This window comes from Phoxinus phoxinus (assembly GCF_949152265.1).
Source record: "Phoxinus phoxinus genome assembly, chromosome: 1".
Taxonomy (NCBI): Eukaryota; Metazoa; Chordata; class Actinopteri; order Cypriniformes; family Leuciscidae; genus Phoxinus; species Phoxinus phoxinus.
In genome coordinates, this window is record NC_136876.1 from 20,838,707 (window position 1) to 20,857,646 (window position 18,940).

The following is an 18,940-nucleotide window of genomic DNA, read 5'->3' on the forward strand; positions in this document are numbered from 1 at the left end:
CAAGCCGTAAGTGACGAAGATAACCGCCATTTTTACCCTTCCAGTCAAATTTTGCACTGGAAACATCAATGACAGCTTTAACTTGCTGGCGAGTGACCATGGTACAACTGGGATATCACTTATGTGGTACACACAGAAACCAGGTAGAGAAGAAGTGTGAACCTGTGCAGGAGGCATGATGTAGTGCTCGATGTTGTTTCCAGACACATGTTCAGGCTTCAGGCTGTCATCTGCAACAATGATCTTGATATTTGGGTAAAACTTCCGGATACTCTGGATGAGGACGTTCAGCTCCTTATACCTCAGAAAGGTTTTTGTTATAATGGTTACCTGCGAGTTAATATCTGAATTGTGAGAGAGAGTGGGAAGTAGGTTTGACATTTCATTGGTTTATTGGCAAATTTATAGACATTTATGATACATTTGTTATAACCAGCACATCTGATGACATGCTAGCATGCTGTTTTGTAGCATGTTTCACTTTGTATTTTGTGGTCTTACCGTTTCCTGGGTCATAAAGAACAGGAACTGATGGTCTCCTAATCATGATGGGAAACGTGGCCTTATGGTCCTCAAAAGAGAAATTAACTGAAGAGAAAATGTGGTTTGACAAATAAATGACTAATCTTGAGAAAAGTGAAGACTCTTTGAACAAATATTAAAGATATAATCATGCAGAAAAATTGCCTATTATGGGCCGCCACCATATATTAAACTTAAGAAATAAAGTCACCATAAAACAAGATTCGCAATTCATTTTATTCTGTAAAATGATGCATTTCTAAACGCTTTATGCATTTCTTAAATTGAACCCTTTACATGAGTGTCTCTCGTGTACTTACCCAGATCTTTAGTCTTGACATGATAGATAGTGCTGGTGTAGGTCACTCTGGAGAGCAGATCATTGAGTTGTGTGAGGCTGCTAGATGAGATGTTCAGTTCACTCTGACCCTGTCCATCCACCTGCTGTCCATCCAGAACATCCTCTACTGAGAGCACTCCACTCTTCACACTTAAAGACACCTGCAGACATCATTGGGTTTAATGCAAATGGAGTGCGTTCCCGCATGAGAAATCAATTTTCATAAAGGATTTTTTAGGCAACTGTGATCAACGCCTTGCTCACACACCAAGCCAGTAAAAGTTTAATCCACACTCAAAAGGTCACTCACTCACACACTCAAACTTCTAACTTTAAAGGGTTCTGGTCAGGCACTTCATATATAGAATGTTTTAGGGGTTCACATCATAGGATCATTTTATGGATTTAGTTTTAATAAATAAATAAAAAGTTTTTTTTTATTTTGATTCAATTTCATGAATTAGTAGGAGCCGATACAATTGTTTCCATTAAAAATATATAAACATCCTAAAATATGTTTATACCTTAAACAAAATTGCAAAATGGCATACATTTTGTCACTAATAGCGCCTCTGTGGCCCTTTCCGACCGAACACAGCGGGAACCATCACCCGGAATATTAGTTCCGCCCGGACTCTTTTCTCACACGGACCCAGTACTTTTCCGTCCCAGCTGTGGATCATCATCCCATTAGTTATCGCCTTTATAAGGCGCGGACTTTCTCTTGTTCATTGCGCAGTCTTATCGTTCCCTATGGTCGTAATTCTGAGCGTTTATCTCTGTATGACTATGGACTGTGTACCCCGTTGACGATTCCTGCTACCTGCCATTGCGACCATTGCCTGTCTATTGAACTGTGTCCTGGATTACCTACGTTGTTCCTGTTTTCTGGTGATTATTCCTGCCTGTCGACGATTCTTAATAAAGCCTTGCAGATGGATTCGAATGTGGACATGGGACATCATGGCCGAGATCACTGAGGCCCTAGAAACAGATCCTGCTCCTCCGGAATGCCCTCCTGGACTGACCTACGTCCCCGCTCCCCTACGGCATCGCGTATTGACACTGATCCACGAAAATCCCAGCGCCGGCCACCCCGGCGTCCAGGCGACCAGGGAACTCGTTCTCAATAAGTTCTGGTGGCCTTCCATGACTCAACAGATTCTAACCTTCGTCAAGGAGTGTGTCACATGCAACCAAACCAAATCCCTACGCCAGCGCCCTGTCGGTCTGCTCCAGCCTCTCCCCATCCCAGAGAGACCATGGTCCCACCTGGCCGTCGACTTCATGACCGACTTGCCACCTTCTCACCACAACACCGTGATCCTCACCATCATTGACCGGTTCTCCAAGTCATGCCGCCTTATTCCGCTTCCCAAACTTCCCACTGCATGGGAGACTGCTCAAACCTTGCTCAACCAGGTCTTTAGATTTTATGGTTTGCCCGAAGACATAGTCTCGGATCGAGGACCCCAATTCACGTCCCGTGTGTGGAGGTCCCTCTGGTCTCAGTTAAATGTCAACGTCAGCCTCACGTCAGGGTACCACCCGCAATCCAATGGACAAGTGGAGAGGTTGAATCAGGAACTCTCCCGCTTCCTACGAGCTTACGGTCACCTCCATCAGGAGGACTGGAGCGAATACCTCATGTGGGCTGAATACGCCCAGAACTCCCTAAGGAAGCCCTCCACCCAACTTACCCCATTCCAATGTGTGTTAGGCTTCCAACCTCCACTATTCCCGTGGTCCGGGGAACCTACTAACCTCCCCGCAGTGGACACCTGGCTACGGAGGAGCGAAACTACCTGGGATCTAGCACACACCAACCTTCGACAGGCAATCCAACGAGTTACCCGCCAAGCCAATCCCCTCCGGAGAGCCGCTCCCCCATACCGGGTCGGACAGTGGGTCTGGCTCTCCACCCGGGACCTGAGACTCCGACTTCCCTGCAGAAAGCTTAGCCCAAGGTACGTGGGTCCGTTCAAAATCCTCAGACAAATCCCTCCTGTGTCTTTCCGTTTAGATCTCCCATCTCATTACCGCATCTCACCCACTTTTCATGTTTCCCTGCTCAAGCCCGCTGTGGAACCGGGAGGAGAGGGGGACCAGGACGAGGCCGCTCCGGCAGAGACTCCTCCCCTAATGGACGCAGAAGAAAGCATTTATCAGATCAACCAGATCTTGGACTCTCGGCGCCGAGGCGGGGTCCTCCAGTATCTCGTGGACTGGGAGGGATACGGCCCCGAGGAGCGGTCTTGGGTCAATTCTATGAACATGCTCGACCCCCAACTTACTGCTACATTCCACCGGGAACACCCGGAGAAACCCACTCCTCGTCCTCGTGGAAGACCTCGGCGCCGAGGAGGAGGGGAGGGGCTCTGTCACTAATAGCGCCTCTGTGGCCCTTTCCGACCGAACACAGCGGGAACCATCACCCGAATATTAGTTCCGCCCGGACTCTTTTCTCACACGGACCCAGTACTTTTCCGTCCCAGCTGTGGATCATCATCCCATTAGTTATCGCCTTTATAAGGCGCGGACTTTCTCTTGTTCATTGCGAAGTCTTATCGTTCCCTATGGTCGTAATTCTGAGCGTTTATCTCTGTGTTGGATTTTCTGTGTATGACTCTGGACTGTGTACCCCGTTGACGATTCCTGCTACCTGCCATTGCGACCATTGCCTGTCTATTGAACTGTATCCTGGATTACCTACGTTGTTCCTGTTTTCTGGTGATTATTCCTGCCTGTCGACGATTCTTAATAAAGCCTTGCAGATGGATTCGAATGTCTCCGACTCCTTGTTACAAATTTGATTTGCTTAAAGCAATTAAAAATAGTATTTTGATTTATTTATTCTAAAACAAGGCCAGGATAGGCCACTGAATGATTTTTAGCAATGTAATGTGATGGCACAACCTTATCTCATATTTCCCTAATGTCTAGTACCATTAAACATGGTATCGCATGAATGGGAATATGCATGGAAATGATATGCAGTTAGTAGTAAGTAACAGATCCGCACACCGAATAAGCTCCCATTCAAAGAATTTTTATTAGTGACGTTTCGGGCCTCACATGGCCCTTCCTCAGACTGTCTGAGGAAGGGCCATGTGAGGCCCGAAACGTCACTAATAAAAATTCTTTGAATGGGAGCTTTTTCGGTGTGCGGATTTGTTACTTACTACTACATGGATCATACTTATGATCAGGGTTCGAAATGAGGGGGGTCTGGGGGGGTCCCGGACCCTCCATAAGTCATTAGGGACCCCCCATAATAATTTATTTTTGGATTTTGGGGGGTCCCCGACAAGTATATTTTAACATTAAAAATTAGTGTGAAAATTATAGGTCTTTAGTGACGTTTTATATTTATAACAGTAATTTATTTATTTTCTAGCGTGATATGAGGCAGCAATCAGGGCAGCTATTAGCAGCGTCCTACAGCGTCACAGACGAGACGCGAAGAGGCGTCGTCCATATTTTGTTTACAGTCTATAGTCACAGATTGTTGTTGTGGTGCTCCCGCAGCTGAACGCGGCAAAAGAGTGAAATCCTGAATGGAAATCCTGTAAGTGCTTTGATTATGTTTATATCTTGCTTATAGTAAAATTAAATATTAGGAGTTCGAATTGCATTAACTAGATACCCAGTGTAATGATTAGAAGAGTAGGCTACGTTTGTTTATTGCTTGCTGTATGTGTATGAAGTAGAACGGAATGTGTAGTGTGTATTAATATATTGAACCGAAAGAAACGGTACGGTACGGTATATATAAAAATAAATAAAACTTGCGTGCAAATTAAGTAATTAATGTAATGCGGAGCGGAACTACTGTTAACGTTGATACGCGGGTTCTTTTTAGGGACCCTGCCTTAGCTCTGAAGCAGGCTGCGATGTAAGATTGCAATGAATGCTGGGATAGTGTGTGTGTGTGTGTGTGTGTGTGTGTGTGTGTGTGTGTGTGTGTGTGTGTGTGAGAGAGAGAGAGAGAGAGAGAGAGAGAGAGAGAGAGAGAGAGAGAGAGAGAGAGAGAGAGAGAGAGAGAGAGAGAGAGATGGTAAGCTATCTAGGAAGCTAATACTATTAAACCAGACAGTTTCTGGTCTCATTGACTTCCATAGTATGAAAAAAAAAAAATACTATGGAAGTCAATGAGACCAGAAACTGTCTGGTTACTGACATTCTTCTAAATATCTTCCTTTCTGTTCAGCAGAAGAAAGAAATTCATACAGGTTTAAAACCACACGAGGGTTAGTATATGATGACAGAATTTTCATTTTAAAGTATCCCTTTAACACTCATATTATAATAATAAATTGTATTTCTTAAGTAATATTTTTCTTCATTTTAATTTTGAGAACTAGTTAAGACAAATAAATAAAATGTGCCTGGACATGTTGATTTTGAATAATGTGGTTACTATTGGATTATTGTCATTTTAATGGCTTTTAGTCATATTAGAATATATTACGTTTTTTTTTTTTTTTTCACGTGTCCCTAAATATTTTAGATCAGGTTATGGATTGACTACTTTGAAACAAAGTAAACTTTCTAATGTAGGTACAGTCTTTTCAGACATCTATATTTTTCAATCCAGCGGCCAGTTGTTTTACAAATTACATTTAATGTAACATAAGGGATGAGAAATGCCATTTGTATTTGATCAAACCCCTTGAAGGTGCATGGTGCTGCCATAATGAGTACACCTGGTGGATTTAGAGTCAACTTCCTTGCTCAAGGACAGAATGACCTGTTATTCACTTTGTCATGTCAGGGATTAGATTTATTTAAGGTGATGTAACTTTGTTGCTCCAGAGTTAGAGGTTTACCTGTTAGATTATAGCCACTTCTCCAGACACCACTACAATACTGGGCCTAGCCCAAACCATGAAAAACATCCCAAGACCATTATCCCACCTTCAACATTGGTCCATATATTGCCTACAGTATATAGTGAAGCAAGGTATTCTTCAGAATTTTTTATAATTTAATAATTAAATTTTAGGGGACCCCCCAAGAGTCCTAAGTCATTTCGAACCCTGCTTATGATCCAGCACCCGTATTTGAAAATAAGATGTGCGTGATTTACTCCTATGGATCCTAATGATATGCAGTTATGCATAGTAAAACTAGCTAAATCTAGCTTATGTGCATAATGCACACTTTTAGGATGAAATCTACAGAAAGTTTTATACATGAGGCCCCAGAACCAGAAGTGATGCAACCTGTTTAACGGGATACGGAGGTTTGCTCTCAAATGTAATGACAACCACCACCACAGACAAAACCCTTAAAACTATTTGAAAGACAAATGAGGATTTCAGGTTTCAGACTTCAGGTTGTAAGTCAGGTTTGTAAAGCATGCATTCTAATTCAAATTATTTGAAAGTAAATGAAGTATGAAAACTGTCTCATTTTTACCCAACACCAAGATTAAAAAAGATTAGAAGGACAAAGGTTTTTTGTTGTTGTTGAAACCAACCTTGTAGACTTGCCTCTTTTGTGCTTGAAGAGCAAGACCTTACAAATATTTGGTATTTAGAAATATTATAAATGATTTTAATAAAAATTTAATAATTTATTATAATACATTTATATAATATAAATTATTATTATTAACAAATAACACAAAATAATAAATCTGGTTTTATAATGCTTTTTATTTAGTAATACACACTGGAGCAAGTAATTGTGAAAAGCAACAAATAGGGCAGAGGTTATTGGTTTGAGAAACATTCCTAAACAGATTTCAGCTGCCATAAACTTACCTGGTATTATAGATTTTGTCAACGGAGGTATTGTGAAACCTGTGATTGGATATTGGAGAGGAGAGTTGGCTGGTGCAAGAATAAGACTGTTCAAGTTTGTTCCCATTCTGAGACAGACAAATGAAGAAAAAAGGTTAAAAATTCATAGTTATAATCACAAACAAAAGTGTCTCTCTGGTTGATGACCGACTTAAAGTGATAGTTCAGCCAAAAAAAGGAAATTCTGTCATCATAAAAATATCCTCTTCTGTGTTCAGCAGAAGAAAGAAATTCATACAGGTTTAGAACTTGAAGGTGAGTAAATGACAGACTTTTCATTTTTGAGTGAACTATCCCTTGTGTTTCTGGCACTCTTACTATATACTATACTCTTACAGATGATATGGGTTGACTCAGTCCTAAACCAGTGATAAATATTTGTTGCATGTAGGTAAAGGTAAGAATGCAGTGAACAAACAAGTCCTTTATTTGACAAGATACAACACGCCTGCTTAAAAAACTGTGAACTGCTGAAAGAAAGAAAGAGAGAAAGAAAGCTTTATGAACCTGAGTTGGTGTTGCCTGTACTCCTCCGCTCTGCGTTTCAGAGTGTCATTCAGCATTGTTTTTGGTACATGTTGTCTTGTGAGGGCAGCTCCTTTACTGGAACATGATGAGCGATTTGTACTGAGAAACGGTCCAATATTGGGGTAACTAATTGGAATTAAAAGATAATTGAAAACATATGAGCCCCTTTTAAAACCAGACATTTGTTCTGCTGTACAAATGTATCACTTACTTTGGTTTGATGAAATGAGGGTGAGGGCTTAAACTGTTGAGCAAACAACAAAGGCCCCCATTAAAACTGTTTTTATGTAGTGGAAATAGTCTAACAAATAAAGAGAAAAATGCAGCCTAATGCTTATGGTTGTAATACAATGAGTGTACTGCAAATCCAGCCTGGTCACTTTATTAATAGAGCGGTGCAGGTATGACGTCAGAACCTGGAAGTCTAATTCACCGCTGGTTCCTTTGAGATTTTCCTATGGGGTTTTATAATGGGGGTTTTCAAGTTGTGAGTAAAATAAAGCCTGCGGTAAGCAATGCATAACTTTATAGTTTGATGGGGGTTTTTTTCTACAATATACACAGCACACACTCACACCCCACGCTGTCTTATCAATTTACTTATTAATTTACATTTTCAAAAATGAACATAACTGCTTCAAAATGTGCATTTTATTGTTTCTGCCACAACAAAAAATAAAAAAGGTATTTACGACTTCTCAAATTTCAGATTTTTACATCTCGCAATTCTGATTTTTTTTATTTATTTTTTTTACTTTATAACAATTGTGAGTTATTAAGTGCGATACAGTATAAAATCACAATTCTGAGAAAAAAGGTCTGTCTTTTTCCCCTCAAATTGGACTTTGACAGAAGTTATATACCGGTAATCGCAATTTTGAGAGAGAAAAAGTCGCAATTATAATTTAAAATGTTTTATTCTGTGGCGGAAACAAACTTCCATACGTTTTCGATATGTTGTCAAATATTAAAGTCCCCATTATAAAACCCCACAGGAAATTTTTAGGAATTAAAAGTCACAGGAATTAGTCTTCTGTGTTCTGACGTCATCCCTGCATCATCACTCTATACATACTTGGGTATTAAAGGGGTCATATGATGGTTCTAAAAAGAACATTATTTTATGTATTTGGTTTAATGCAATGTGTTTACGCGGTTTAAGATTAAAGAAAGTCATTATTTTACACATACTGTGCATTATTGCTCCTCTATGCTCCACCTTTCTGAAATGCATCGATTTTTACTAAGCTCATCATTCTGAAAAGCATGGTGTGCTCTGATTGGCCAGCGATCCAGTGCATTGTGATTAGCCAAAAAACCTAAAGCATGCATGTGATGGAAATGTCACGTCCCTTAACATATTTGGAATATCAGCAATGATGACAAGTGCTAATGTCTTTATGATCAATTCGAGCCCGAATCTGAATCGAAAAATGCAGATGACCAATCTGATCGATTGGTCGAAAACGAGCGTCTCCACATGGCAGCAATAATAACACAGCGAGAATAAGTTATTCTTTCTTTGCGTATACATTTGGCCGGTGTTATGAAACACTGCACCCACACACTGACGTAGATTTGTGGGGGAGTGTTTGAACAAAGGGCTTTAGGAAGGCGTGGCTGACCTTAACTTTTATAAAGAATATCTCTTTAGGTTTGACACGTTGAGCTTTGTAACTCTGCAGATCTATTACTTGCACTAACAACTAACACACTAAAGGAAAACAAGAAATCACATCATATGACCCCTTTAAAATGTGTAAAATTTCCAGGTGTAAAACAAACATTTTTGTACATTTGGATCAACGCTTAAAACGTACAATATAGACGTATTGACATTTAAATGTAAACATTATTCGTATTTACAGCTAAAAAAAAAAGAAAATTACAAATCTTTTATATTATACATATATTTAATCGCCATTTTACCATTTTATTGGTAACTTGTAGATTAACCTACACACAAACACCCACAAAATCCAAAACATAACCATTTTATAGAAAATAAAAATAATATATAAATGTAATGGACCGAAATGTATAGGAAAATTACACTTTTAGAAACAAAATAGCATTAAAAATTGAGCTGCTAATCCCACTCCTACCTCTACCATTTATTAAAAATATGCAGACCAAGTTATTAATTGCTGAGAATCTTATCCCAATCCACTCTATGCAATCTGTAATAAATTCTAAAGTCTTGAATTTGAGTCTGTTCCTCACAAACGTATGGATTCTAAAGATGTAAAGTACAGCGCAATGAGCACACAAATAATATGAATTACTTTTGTGAATTTATGTTGCAGGTTGTGTTTTTTGCTTTTATTTTTCTTATTACTTTATGGTTATCGGCCACAGGACTGTACGACCAAATGCCCTTTGTGTCCCTCAGCAAACAAAATAAATATTACATTATAAACAATGGTTAAACTATTACAGAAATGCTATTATTTTAATGCCCCTCCTTGAACTGCCACCTTAACGTGGTGGAGGGGTTTGAGTACCCGAAAGACCCTAGGAGCTATGTTGTCCGGGGCTATATGCCCCTGGTAGGGTCTCCCAAGGCAAACAGGTCCTAGGTGACGGGTCAGACTAAGAGCGGTTCACAAACCCCCTTATGATGAGCAACAAATCGAGGACCGTGACGTCGCCCGGTATGGCGCAGCCGGGGCCCCACCCTGGAGCCAGGCCCGGGGTTGGGGCTCGTATGCGAGCGCCTGGTGGCCGGACCTCCCCCCACGGGGTCCGGCCGGGCTCAGCCCGAAGGAGCGACGTGGGGCCGCCTTCCCGTGGGCTCACCACCTGCAGGAGGGGCCATAAGGGGCCGGTGCTGAGAGGATCGGGCGGCAGTCGAAGGCGGGGGCCTCGACAACCTGATCCCTGGACACGGAAACTAGCTCTAGGGACGTGGAACGTCACCTCGCTGGCGGGGAAGGAGCCTGAGATTGTGCGGGAGGTTGAGAGGTTCCAACTAGAGATAGTTGGTATCACCTCTACGCACGGCTTAGGCTCTGGAACCACACTCCTTGATAGAGGATGGACTCTTCACCACTCTGGAGTTGCCCATGGTGAGAGGCGGCGGGCTGGTGTGGGTTTGCTTATAGCCCCCCAGCTCAGCCCCCATGTGTTGGAGTTTACCCCGGTGAACGAGAGGGTCGTTTCCCTGCGCCTACGGGTCGGGGATAGGTCTCTCAATGTTGTGTGTGCCTACGGGCCAAACGGCAGTGCAGAGTACCCGGCCTTCTTGGAGTCTCTGGGAGGGGTGCTAGAAAGTGCTCCGACTGGAGACTCCGTCGTTCTACTGGGGGACTTCAATGCTCACGTGGGCAACGACAGTGTAACCTGGAGGGGCGTGATTGGGAGGAACGGCCCCCCTGATCTGAACCCGAGCGGTGTTCAGTTATTGGACTTCTGTGCTAGTTACAGTTTGTCCATAACGAACACCATGTTCAAGCATAAGGGTGTCCATCAGTACACGTGGCACCAGGACACCCTAGGCCGTAGGTCGATGATCGACTTTGTGGTCGTTTCATCTGACCTGCGGCCGTATGTCTTGGACACTCGGGTAAAGAGAGGGGCGGAGCTGTCAACTGATCACCACCTGGTGGTGAGTTGGATCCGATGGCGGAAGAGGAAGCTGGACAGACTCGGCAGACCCAAGCGTACTGTAAGGGTCTGCTGGGAACGTTTGGCCGAGTCTCCTGTCAGAGAGATCTTCAACTCCCACCTCCGGCGGAGCTTCGACCGGATCCTGAGGGAGGCTGGAGATATTGAGTCCGAGTGGACCATGTTCTCCACCTCCATTGTCGAAGCGGCCACTCGGAGCTGTGGCCGTAAGGTCTCCGGTGCCTGTCGAGGCGGCAATCCCCGAACCCGGTGGTGGACACCGGAAGTAAGGGATGCCGTCAAGCTGAAGGAGTCCTATCGGGCCTGGTTGGCTTGTGGGACTCCTGAGGCAGCTGACGGGTACCGGCAGGCCAAGCGAACTGCAGCCCGGGTGGTTGTGGAGGCAAAAACTCGGGCCTGGGAGGAGTTCGGAGAGGCCATGGAAAATGACTATCGGCTGGCCTCGAAGAGATTCTGGCAAACCGTCCGGCGACTCAGGAGAGGGAAGCAGTGCCCCACCAACGCTGTTTACAGTGGAGGTGGGCAGCTGTTGACCTCAACTGGGGATGTCGTCGGACGGTGGAAGGAATACTTCGAGGATCTCCTCAATCCCGCCGTCACGTCTTCCATTGAGGAAGCAGAGGCTGAGGGCTCGGAGGTTGACTCGTCCATCTCCCAAGCTGAAGTCACCGAGGTAGTCAAGAAACTCCTCGGTGGCAAGGCACCGGGGGTGGATGAGATCCGCCCTGAGTACCTCAAGTCTCTGGATGTTGCGGGGCTGTCTTGGCTGACACGCCTCTGCAGCATCGCGTGGCGGTCGGGGACAGTACCTCTGAGATGGCAGACTGGGGTGGTGGTCCCTCTTTTTAAGAAGGGGGACCGGAGAGTGTGTTCCAACTACAGGGGGATCACACTTCTCAGCCTCCCCGGGAAAGTCTATGCTAGGGTACTGGAGAGGAGATTACGGCCGATAGTAGAACCTCGGATTCAGGAGGAACAGTGCGGTTTTCGTCCCGGCCGTGGAACACTGGACCAGCTCTATACCCTCTACAGGGTGCTGGAGGGTTCATGGGAGTTTGCCCAACCAATCCACATGTGCTTTGTGGATTTGGAGAAGGCATTCGACTGTGTCCCTCGAGGCGGCCTGTGGAGGGTGCTCCGGGAGTATGGGGTCCGGGGTCCTTTGCTAAGGGCTGTCCGGTCCCTATACGACCAGAGCAGGAGCTTGGTTCGCATTGCCGGCAGTAAGTCAGACTTGTTCACGGTGCATGTTGGACTTCGGCAGGGCTGCCCTTTGTCGCCGGTTCTGTTCATAATATTTATGGACAGAATTTCTAGGCGCAGCCAGGGGCCGGAGGGTGTCAGGTTCGGGGACCACACGATTTCGTCTCTGCTCTTTGCGGATGATGTTGTCGTGTTGGCCCCTACAGACCAGGACCTTCAGCATGCACTGGGACGGTTTGCAGCCGAGTGTGAAGCGGCTGGGATGAGAATCAGCACCTCCAAATCCGAGGCCATGGTCCTCAGTCGGAAAAGGGTGGCTTGCTCACTTCAGGTTGGTGGAGAGTTCCTGCCTCAAGTGGAGGAGTTTAAGTATCTTGGGGTCTTGTTCACGAGTGAGGGAAGGATGGAACGGGAGATTGACAGACGGATCGGTGCAGCTGCTGCAGTAATGCGGTCGTTGTACCGGTCTGTTGTGGTGAAGAAAGAGCTGAGCCGCAAGGCGAAGCTCTCGATTTACCGGTCAATCTACGTTCCTACTCTCACCTATGGTCATGAGCTTTGGGTCATGACCGAAAGAACAAGATCCCGGATACAGGCGGCCGAAATGAGCTTTCTCCGCAGAGTGGCTGGGCGATCCCTTAGAGATAGGGTGAGGAGCTCGGTCACTCGGGAGGAGCTCAGAGTAGAGTCGCTGCTCCTCCACATCGAGAGGGGTCTGCTGAGGTGGCTCGGGCATCTGTTTCGGATGCCTCCTGAACGCCTTCCTGGGAAGGTGTTCCGGGCACGTCCCACCGGGAGGAGACCCCGAGGAAGACCTAGGACACGCTGGAGAGACTATGTCTCCCGGCTGGCCTGGGAACGCCTCGGTGTCCCCCCGGAAGAGCTGGAGGAAGTGTCTAGGGAGAGGGAAGTCTGGGTGTCTCTGCTTAGACTGCTGCCCCCGCGACCCGGCCCCGGATAAGCGGAAGAAGATGGATGGATGGGCTATTCTTTTTAAGGGTTTCAAGTGTATTGTTTAACATTGTTATCTTTCAAAACGAGTTTGCAGCAGAAATCACAGAACAGAAGCGAAATGGTATTTCACGTAAAGTAGGCTAAATGAGTAAACTATGTGTAATATATAAGACTGAAAACGTAATTATGAAAGTTGAATATAAATGAATCAAAATATTAATGCCATATTTTGAATATCGATAAATAAGGATGCATACACATTTGTAGACTGTCTTAAAGTTGTAGGCCTAAATACGTAAATTTTTCTGTCAAATGTCAATACGTCAATATTGTACATTTCAGTGTGTATGAAAACGCAAGAAAATACATGTGGGGTCGAACCACACTTTATGCAAAAATAGACATGAATACTCATGAGATCACATTGGCAAATCACATTGAATTAAAGTGTCTTTTAAAATAAACAAAGATAGATTGAGGGGGAGGGTGAAAGGTTATACTTGTACCCATATGCTATTACACTTTTCATGATATTCAAGGCCCCCATTTGGATAAAACAAATGACCAGTGCAGTGCCAAGCAGAAGCAAGAAATATTTAAGCATGGGGTGGCTGCAGCAGTTCATTATGGAAGATGATCTGGAAGGACAAATAGTTACATACATCAACTATTAGTTACACAATAGCAGCAACAAGAACAAAACCTTTTTAGAACATTCCGTTATGGTTGCAGTTTAATAGGCCTAATGTTGCAGCATGGGTGAACATCTTTGTTGCTCCTGGGACAACATTTCAATCAACCAATCAGATTTGAAGGACAATTTTACAGTCAATGTCAAGTTTAGGCTTACAAGGGTTAGGTGCTGCTACATTAGTGTTATTCAACCATCATTTCCCTCTGATTTTAGGGATAATTTAGGTTTAGGGCCCCCCACCCAACGCAAAACGTCGTCAAAATATGCTCAATCGTTTGTGCTGTAAAAAGTTTTGTTTGTGTTGCTTCGGTTTTTTAGATATTAAAATAATATTTTTAGGTCATTCTGAGGTCACTCAGGTCACTCTGTTGTGCCGAATTTCGAGTCCCTGCCAGAATCTGACTCCCCCTCACGTGCACGCGCAATGACGCCACTTCACTAGTCGCGGCGGTCTTTTTTTAATGTAATCGCCGGCAGTTTCCACACGTGTAATTCCTATCAGGAACTCTGGATTAATGTTTTTTTTATAGTTATCTTTATTAATGGTTGTTTTGCCCTGCTTTATTTTGTTTTCGTTCTTTTAACTAGCCAATGTTATTTTTTCATACGTTTGCGTTCAGTATCTCCATGTCAGTCTGTCTGTTCCCTCCACACATTTAAATGTAGGCTATTTATAGTGTAACCGAGCTTTTGTATCGGGTTCGCTTAAACACTGTTGGATAATAAAATAATGAAAACGAGACACAGAAGTTCCATGAACGGTGCACACTTTTAATCTCTTTCACATCAACCTCACGTGCTTTTGTTGGACCCCTGATCACCTTATGCGCATGCACATCTCTCTCTTGCCTACGGCAAGTCCCAAAGGACAGAATGTGTTACACACATAAACGCAACATAACCTTAACTTCTATTCAGACTTTAATCTGTTACAATAGCTTCAGTAGTTCGTTTGTGTGTGTGTGAATTAAATAATATTAATATGAATTAATAATCCATAGTGCACCTGCCAAAAAACAACAACAACTGTTTATTAGATCTCATGGCTGAGGAAGAAAAAAAGGTTTGAAAAAAGTTAACTTAATTCGGTCTACAACCTTTGTTGTGAGATTTTCGAGTGCGCAGAACTCAGAATCCATTCACCGCTCAAGAAGCATGAGTTTTTGTTCAGTGCTACCACTTGAACACCTCTGATTGGCCATTGCTTGCGTTCAAGGAATCAACAGATATGGTTTTAATTGACTACATTGCTCAACGCTGCAAAACATAAATCAGCGCCTATGTCATGAAGTTAAATCAAAGATGTTATGTTTGTTCACATTAATCAACAGCTTAATTTGGCTTAGGTTTCTGTGATTTTATTTAAAAAAGTAAATCGCAATAAAATCTGTTTTGCTAGAATGTCGAATATTTTACGCCATTATTATATGTATTGTGTTCTTACAAAAAAAAGTATTAACATATTAGCTACAGACAGGTATAAAATACTAATTATGAAGATAAATAATAAGATAAACATACCGTTCGTTCTGTCATCTGACGTTTAGTTGCTCTCTTTCCTGAAAGCGAAATTTCTTGTGATTTCTCTTTCCACTTCACCACCACCCAGTTGTAAAGCAAAGCGCCCTGATTCAACAGGTGAAATGACTTTGTGTGTGGCGAGGAGGACGAGACCGTGGCTGCATCCCAATTCGCCTACTTACTACGCCCTAAAATTATGTAGCCTATCCTACTATTTTTGTGAAGAAAAAGCAGCCTTGAGTGCAGCAAATGAGTAGGCAAGCTTTGGGACTCGTCATCTTTAACGGACAGATCTGTCGCGTGCATCCTGTCACTACCCTGTCAATCATTGTCACAGTTAAAATCCTCCATTCAATCTAATTTAATTTCCTACCGATTCGGAGAGAAATGTAGCTAGCTCGTTCATCTGCCAGTGGGTCTTTCGTGCGGAGACTCTCCTCATGTTTGCAATTTGAATGTAATGCATTTAAAAGTTAATGGCTAAACGTATCTTTACAAAAGTTCACAATGCTGCAGATGCAATATAATGTAGACAACATTGAATAAATACAATTTCGTCAGGTTAGATACTGATAATGAATCACTCAATATCTAAACCTCTCTACCGCCGGACTCGTCCTCCATGGCTATATAGTTTTTTTTTGTTGTTGTTGTTTTTTACACTTTTCACTCATGTTCCTATTTGCTAATTTGGTTTATTTGATAAATGTTATCATAGCATTAGTGATGTTTTCTGATCTAGGCTCACATAATAACGTTTCTAAAGAAAAGGCTTTTTTGATTGCATTCACTTCCCTCTTCAGTTTATCTCTGTCTGGAAAATCTTATGCACTTTAAAAGAACATGATCCTCTCTCACTCCTGGTATCATGTCTCTTTGTCTTGTAGTGTGAACGCGGCTTATGTTGTGATTTATAAAAACAAAGTTGATGGGAAAATTTGTGCACCTGCATGCAAACTCTGACCCATGTCAAACACTCTCGCGCACGTGTCGGATTCAGCAGTTGCTCTCCACGGACTGCCCTGATCAAGAGCACGATGGGAAACGACTTGCTGACGACAGCTTAATGCCCATTGGTTTAAACAACTGTGATGTATTGTTCTCTTTTAAAATGTTTGAATTTAAAACTCGGATTTGGTGTTTTTATGTGTATAAATTGACCGTTTAAAAAAAAGACCCGGTTATTTGATTGTTGTCATATTTATTAAAAATATTTATAAAACATGTCTGTAGTTAAAGTAAAAATTATTAATAAACACTTATTTGGTATTAAATTAAATAACAAGAACTTTGAGTGTCTTGTTCATTATATTTATTTTCTTATAAAAGCAACTGAACTTAAATCACATCCAGTTCATTAGCAACACCGTGCACAACCGTGAATCCCGCGATATCCGCCTTTGATCTCGTTGGTGTCTGATCCACTGCGAGAAGAGAGATCTGTCCGCCTAGCCTGCGCTTTTTTCACTCCTCTCCTCAATGCAGCCGCCTACTCTCGCATACATTTCAGGCAAGGCAAGGCGCAAACAAGCCTATTGCTTTCACTTACCCTTGGCCGGTGTGGAGAAGTGATGAGTCCCAGCTTCGGACCCCAATAGTAGCCTATGTCTGATCTAAAGCTGTTCTCGAGATTCTTAATGTAATCAATCAAACTTTAATTCATGTAATAATCTTTTATTTTCCTTTATATAGTTAAAGTGAAATAAATAGCATTTTTAGGTATGTTTTGCGACATTGTTAGGTATGTTTTGCGACATTGTTAAATTGTTATTAAAGGCACACCGCAGACTTTATGACCTAAAGATTTGAAGCATAGGAGTTATTTTAAATGATTCCTCAGGCCAATATGTAGCGCTTGACACTATCAATACTTTGAGCGGGGCTGCTCACTTGAAATACCGCCTATGTAAGTTTGGAGAAGACGCACCGTCTTTGGCCAGGTCATGTGACCTAGAGAACTAATCACTTTACGACCGTCACGTGACCACAAGCTCTTATATACTCAAGGAACACTTTTGCTACTATTTTTCCGCCTGCTCTTCAAGGAAAAAGTTTAAAACTCCTTCTGAGGAGGCAAAAAAGAGAGGGAAAACGCGAGAGGGATCGTGGATGTCTTCTTGACTTTTGCGACAGTGCTGCGGCGCTTGTGGCCTCTAGGGGTGCTCGACGTGAAAGTTATGGTCTAGCGCCCCTAGTGGCCAAAAGTTCTGCGGTGTGCCTTTAAGCAAAAGGCTTAGGCTATATAATTTTTTTTTTTTTTACAAGCATGTCATGTCATAATTTATTTTACAGAATTATGCTTGAATCATATTTGTTACGTTTTTTAAATCAAAATACAGTATATCATAGATGGTGAAAATCGTTACCTCCAATAATTTCGGCTAGCTGTGCTATGCTACTATCTAAGCTAACTAAAAAAACAATAAGAACGAGAAATGTTTAATTTCACAATCTATAGCTATAGCTTTGGTTATATACTAGTATATGAAACATATAAGTTAAAAGACATTAATGGTCATTATAACATCATTCAAACGCCTAATATAATAAAGTGATATCTAATTTGTAACCAGGCACTAAATCGATTACCCATAAAACGAGCTTTGAACTAATCGGATTGCTTGGGTCCTAAGCTGGGACTTATCACCACACCGGTGTGGTATAGCAGATTTCGCTAGTCGTTGCCTGGGTTACGGTTGCGTATGCAAGTGTGGGGTGGAGCTATCAAATTAATGGCGAGATCCTTTTGGGGTACTGGGGCTTGTTTGTTTTGGCGATTGCAAATATCAACATTGATATTTGTGCCAAAAGTGTTTTTCTGATTCCATCTTTACAGCTGTCTGTGTTACAGGCCCCGGCTAAGGAGACCCAGCTGACAGATTACTGTTATCTGTAAAACAGGATTCAAAGAAATGAACGGGAGAGTCGCGTCTGCTCTTTTAATGCTCCTCTGCAGATATCTTTTATTTAATGTACAATAAGTCAATTTTAGCACAACAGTTGCTTTTAAAGCATTAATTCACATTCTTTAGTCTGTCTCATTACATCACTTTTGTCACCAACATCAAAATAAATCACCTTTTGTTACTCTTGTCTCACTTCTTCACTTTACATTCTTTAGTTAACATTTAACTTTTATTTAAATATATAATATTTTATAAACAGTAATACTATTCATTAACACAATGATGTTTAGTATGAATTTACTTCATATGAACTGTGAAAGTGTATATTTCAAAAGGCACTTGCTCCTTAAAACCATTGTGAAACACAATTCACTCTTTTACCTCAATAGGAATGGATTATTGATGGATACACAGATATTGTGGCTTTCTATGTTTCTCTCAGTGCCTGGTCACGTGACTGTCAAGCGCGCCAAACGCGACCACAGAGTGAGCTTCAAAGATACACTTAACGTGACTAATTAACTAATTAACATGAACAACCAAACGTTTTATGACACAAAAAAACTATTAATACAACACTATAGTTAGATATAATGACCACTGGAGCATACTTAACTTATTTTCCTCACGTTATAGTGAGTATACATCAAGACAAACAAAACGTCATAAACTAAAACACATTTAACACTTTACATTCACCATACATGGTAATTGTGCAGTTGCTGTGGTATAGTTAAGTGTTTCTCGTTTGGATGTCCATATTTTTACCTGTAAAACAGGATTCAAAGAAATGAACGGGAGAGTCGCGTCTGCTCTTTTAATGCTCCTCTGCAGATAT

General features: G+C 42.3%; 1 protein-coding gene across 4 annotated transcripts in view; it reads right to left on the reverse strand.

Moving 5' to 3' along the window:
* The window catches only part of LOC307010512 (beta-1,4 N-acetylgalactosaminyltransferase 1-like), a 34,805-nt gene extending 15,865 nt beyond the window's left edge, over positions 1-18,940 (reverse strand). The window contains exons 1-9 of one of the 4 annotated variants that reach the window (XR_013800204.1): positions 15,197-15,554; positions 13,488-13,619; positions 7,409-7,441; positions 7,177-7,323; positions 6,631-6,737; positions 6,345-6,382; positions 843-1,023; positions 502-588; positions 163-344 (exon numbers count right to left, since the gene is read on the reverse strand). Coding sequence is in view for 3 of the 4 variants with exons in the window: in XM_079635283.1 (XP_079491409.1) it covers positions 163-344; positions 502-588; positions 843-1,023; positions 6,345-6,382; positions 6,631-6,737; positions 7,177-7,323; positions 7,409-7,441; positions 13,488-13,606 (894 nt within the window). In the remaining variant the exon portion in view is untranslated. Of the gene's footprint in view, positions 1-162; positions 345-501; positions 589-842; positions 1,024-6,344; positions 6,383-6,630; positions 6,738-7,176; positions 7,324-7,408; positions 7,442-13,487; positions 13,620-15,196; positions 15,555-16,142; positions 16,236-18,870 lie in introns of those variants that run through there. The other 3 variants (XM_079635283.1, XM_079635284.1, XM_079635285.1) reach the window with 3 other exon arrangements.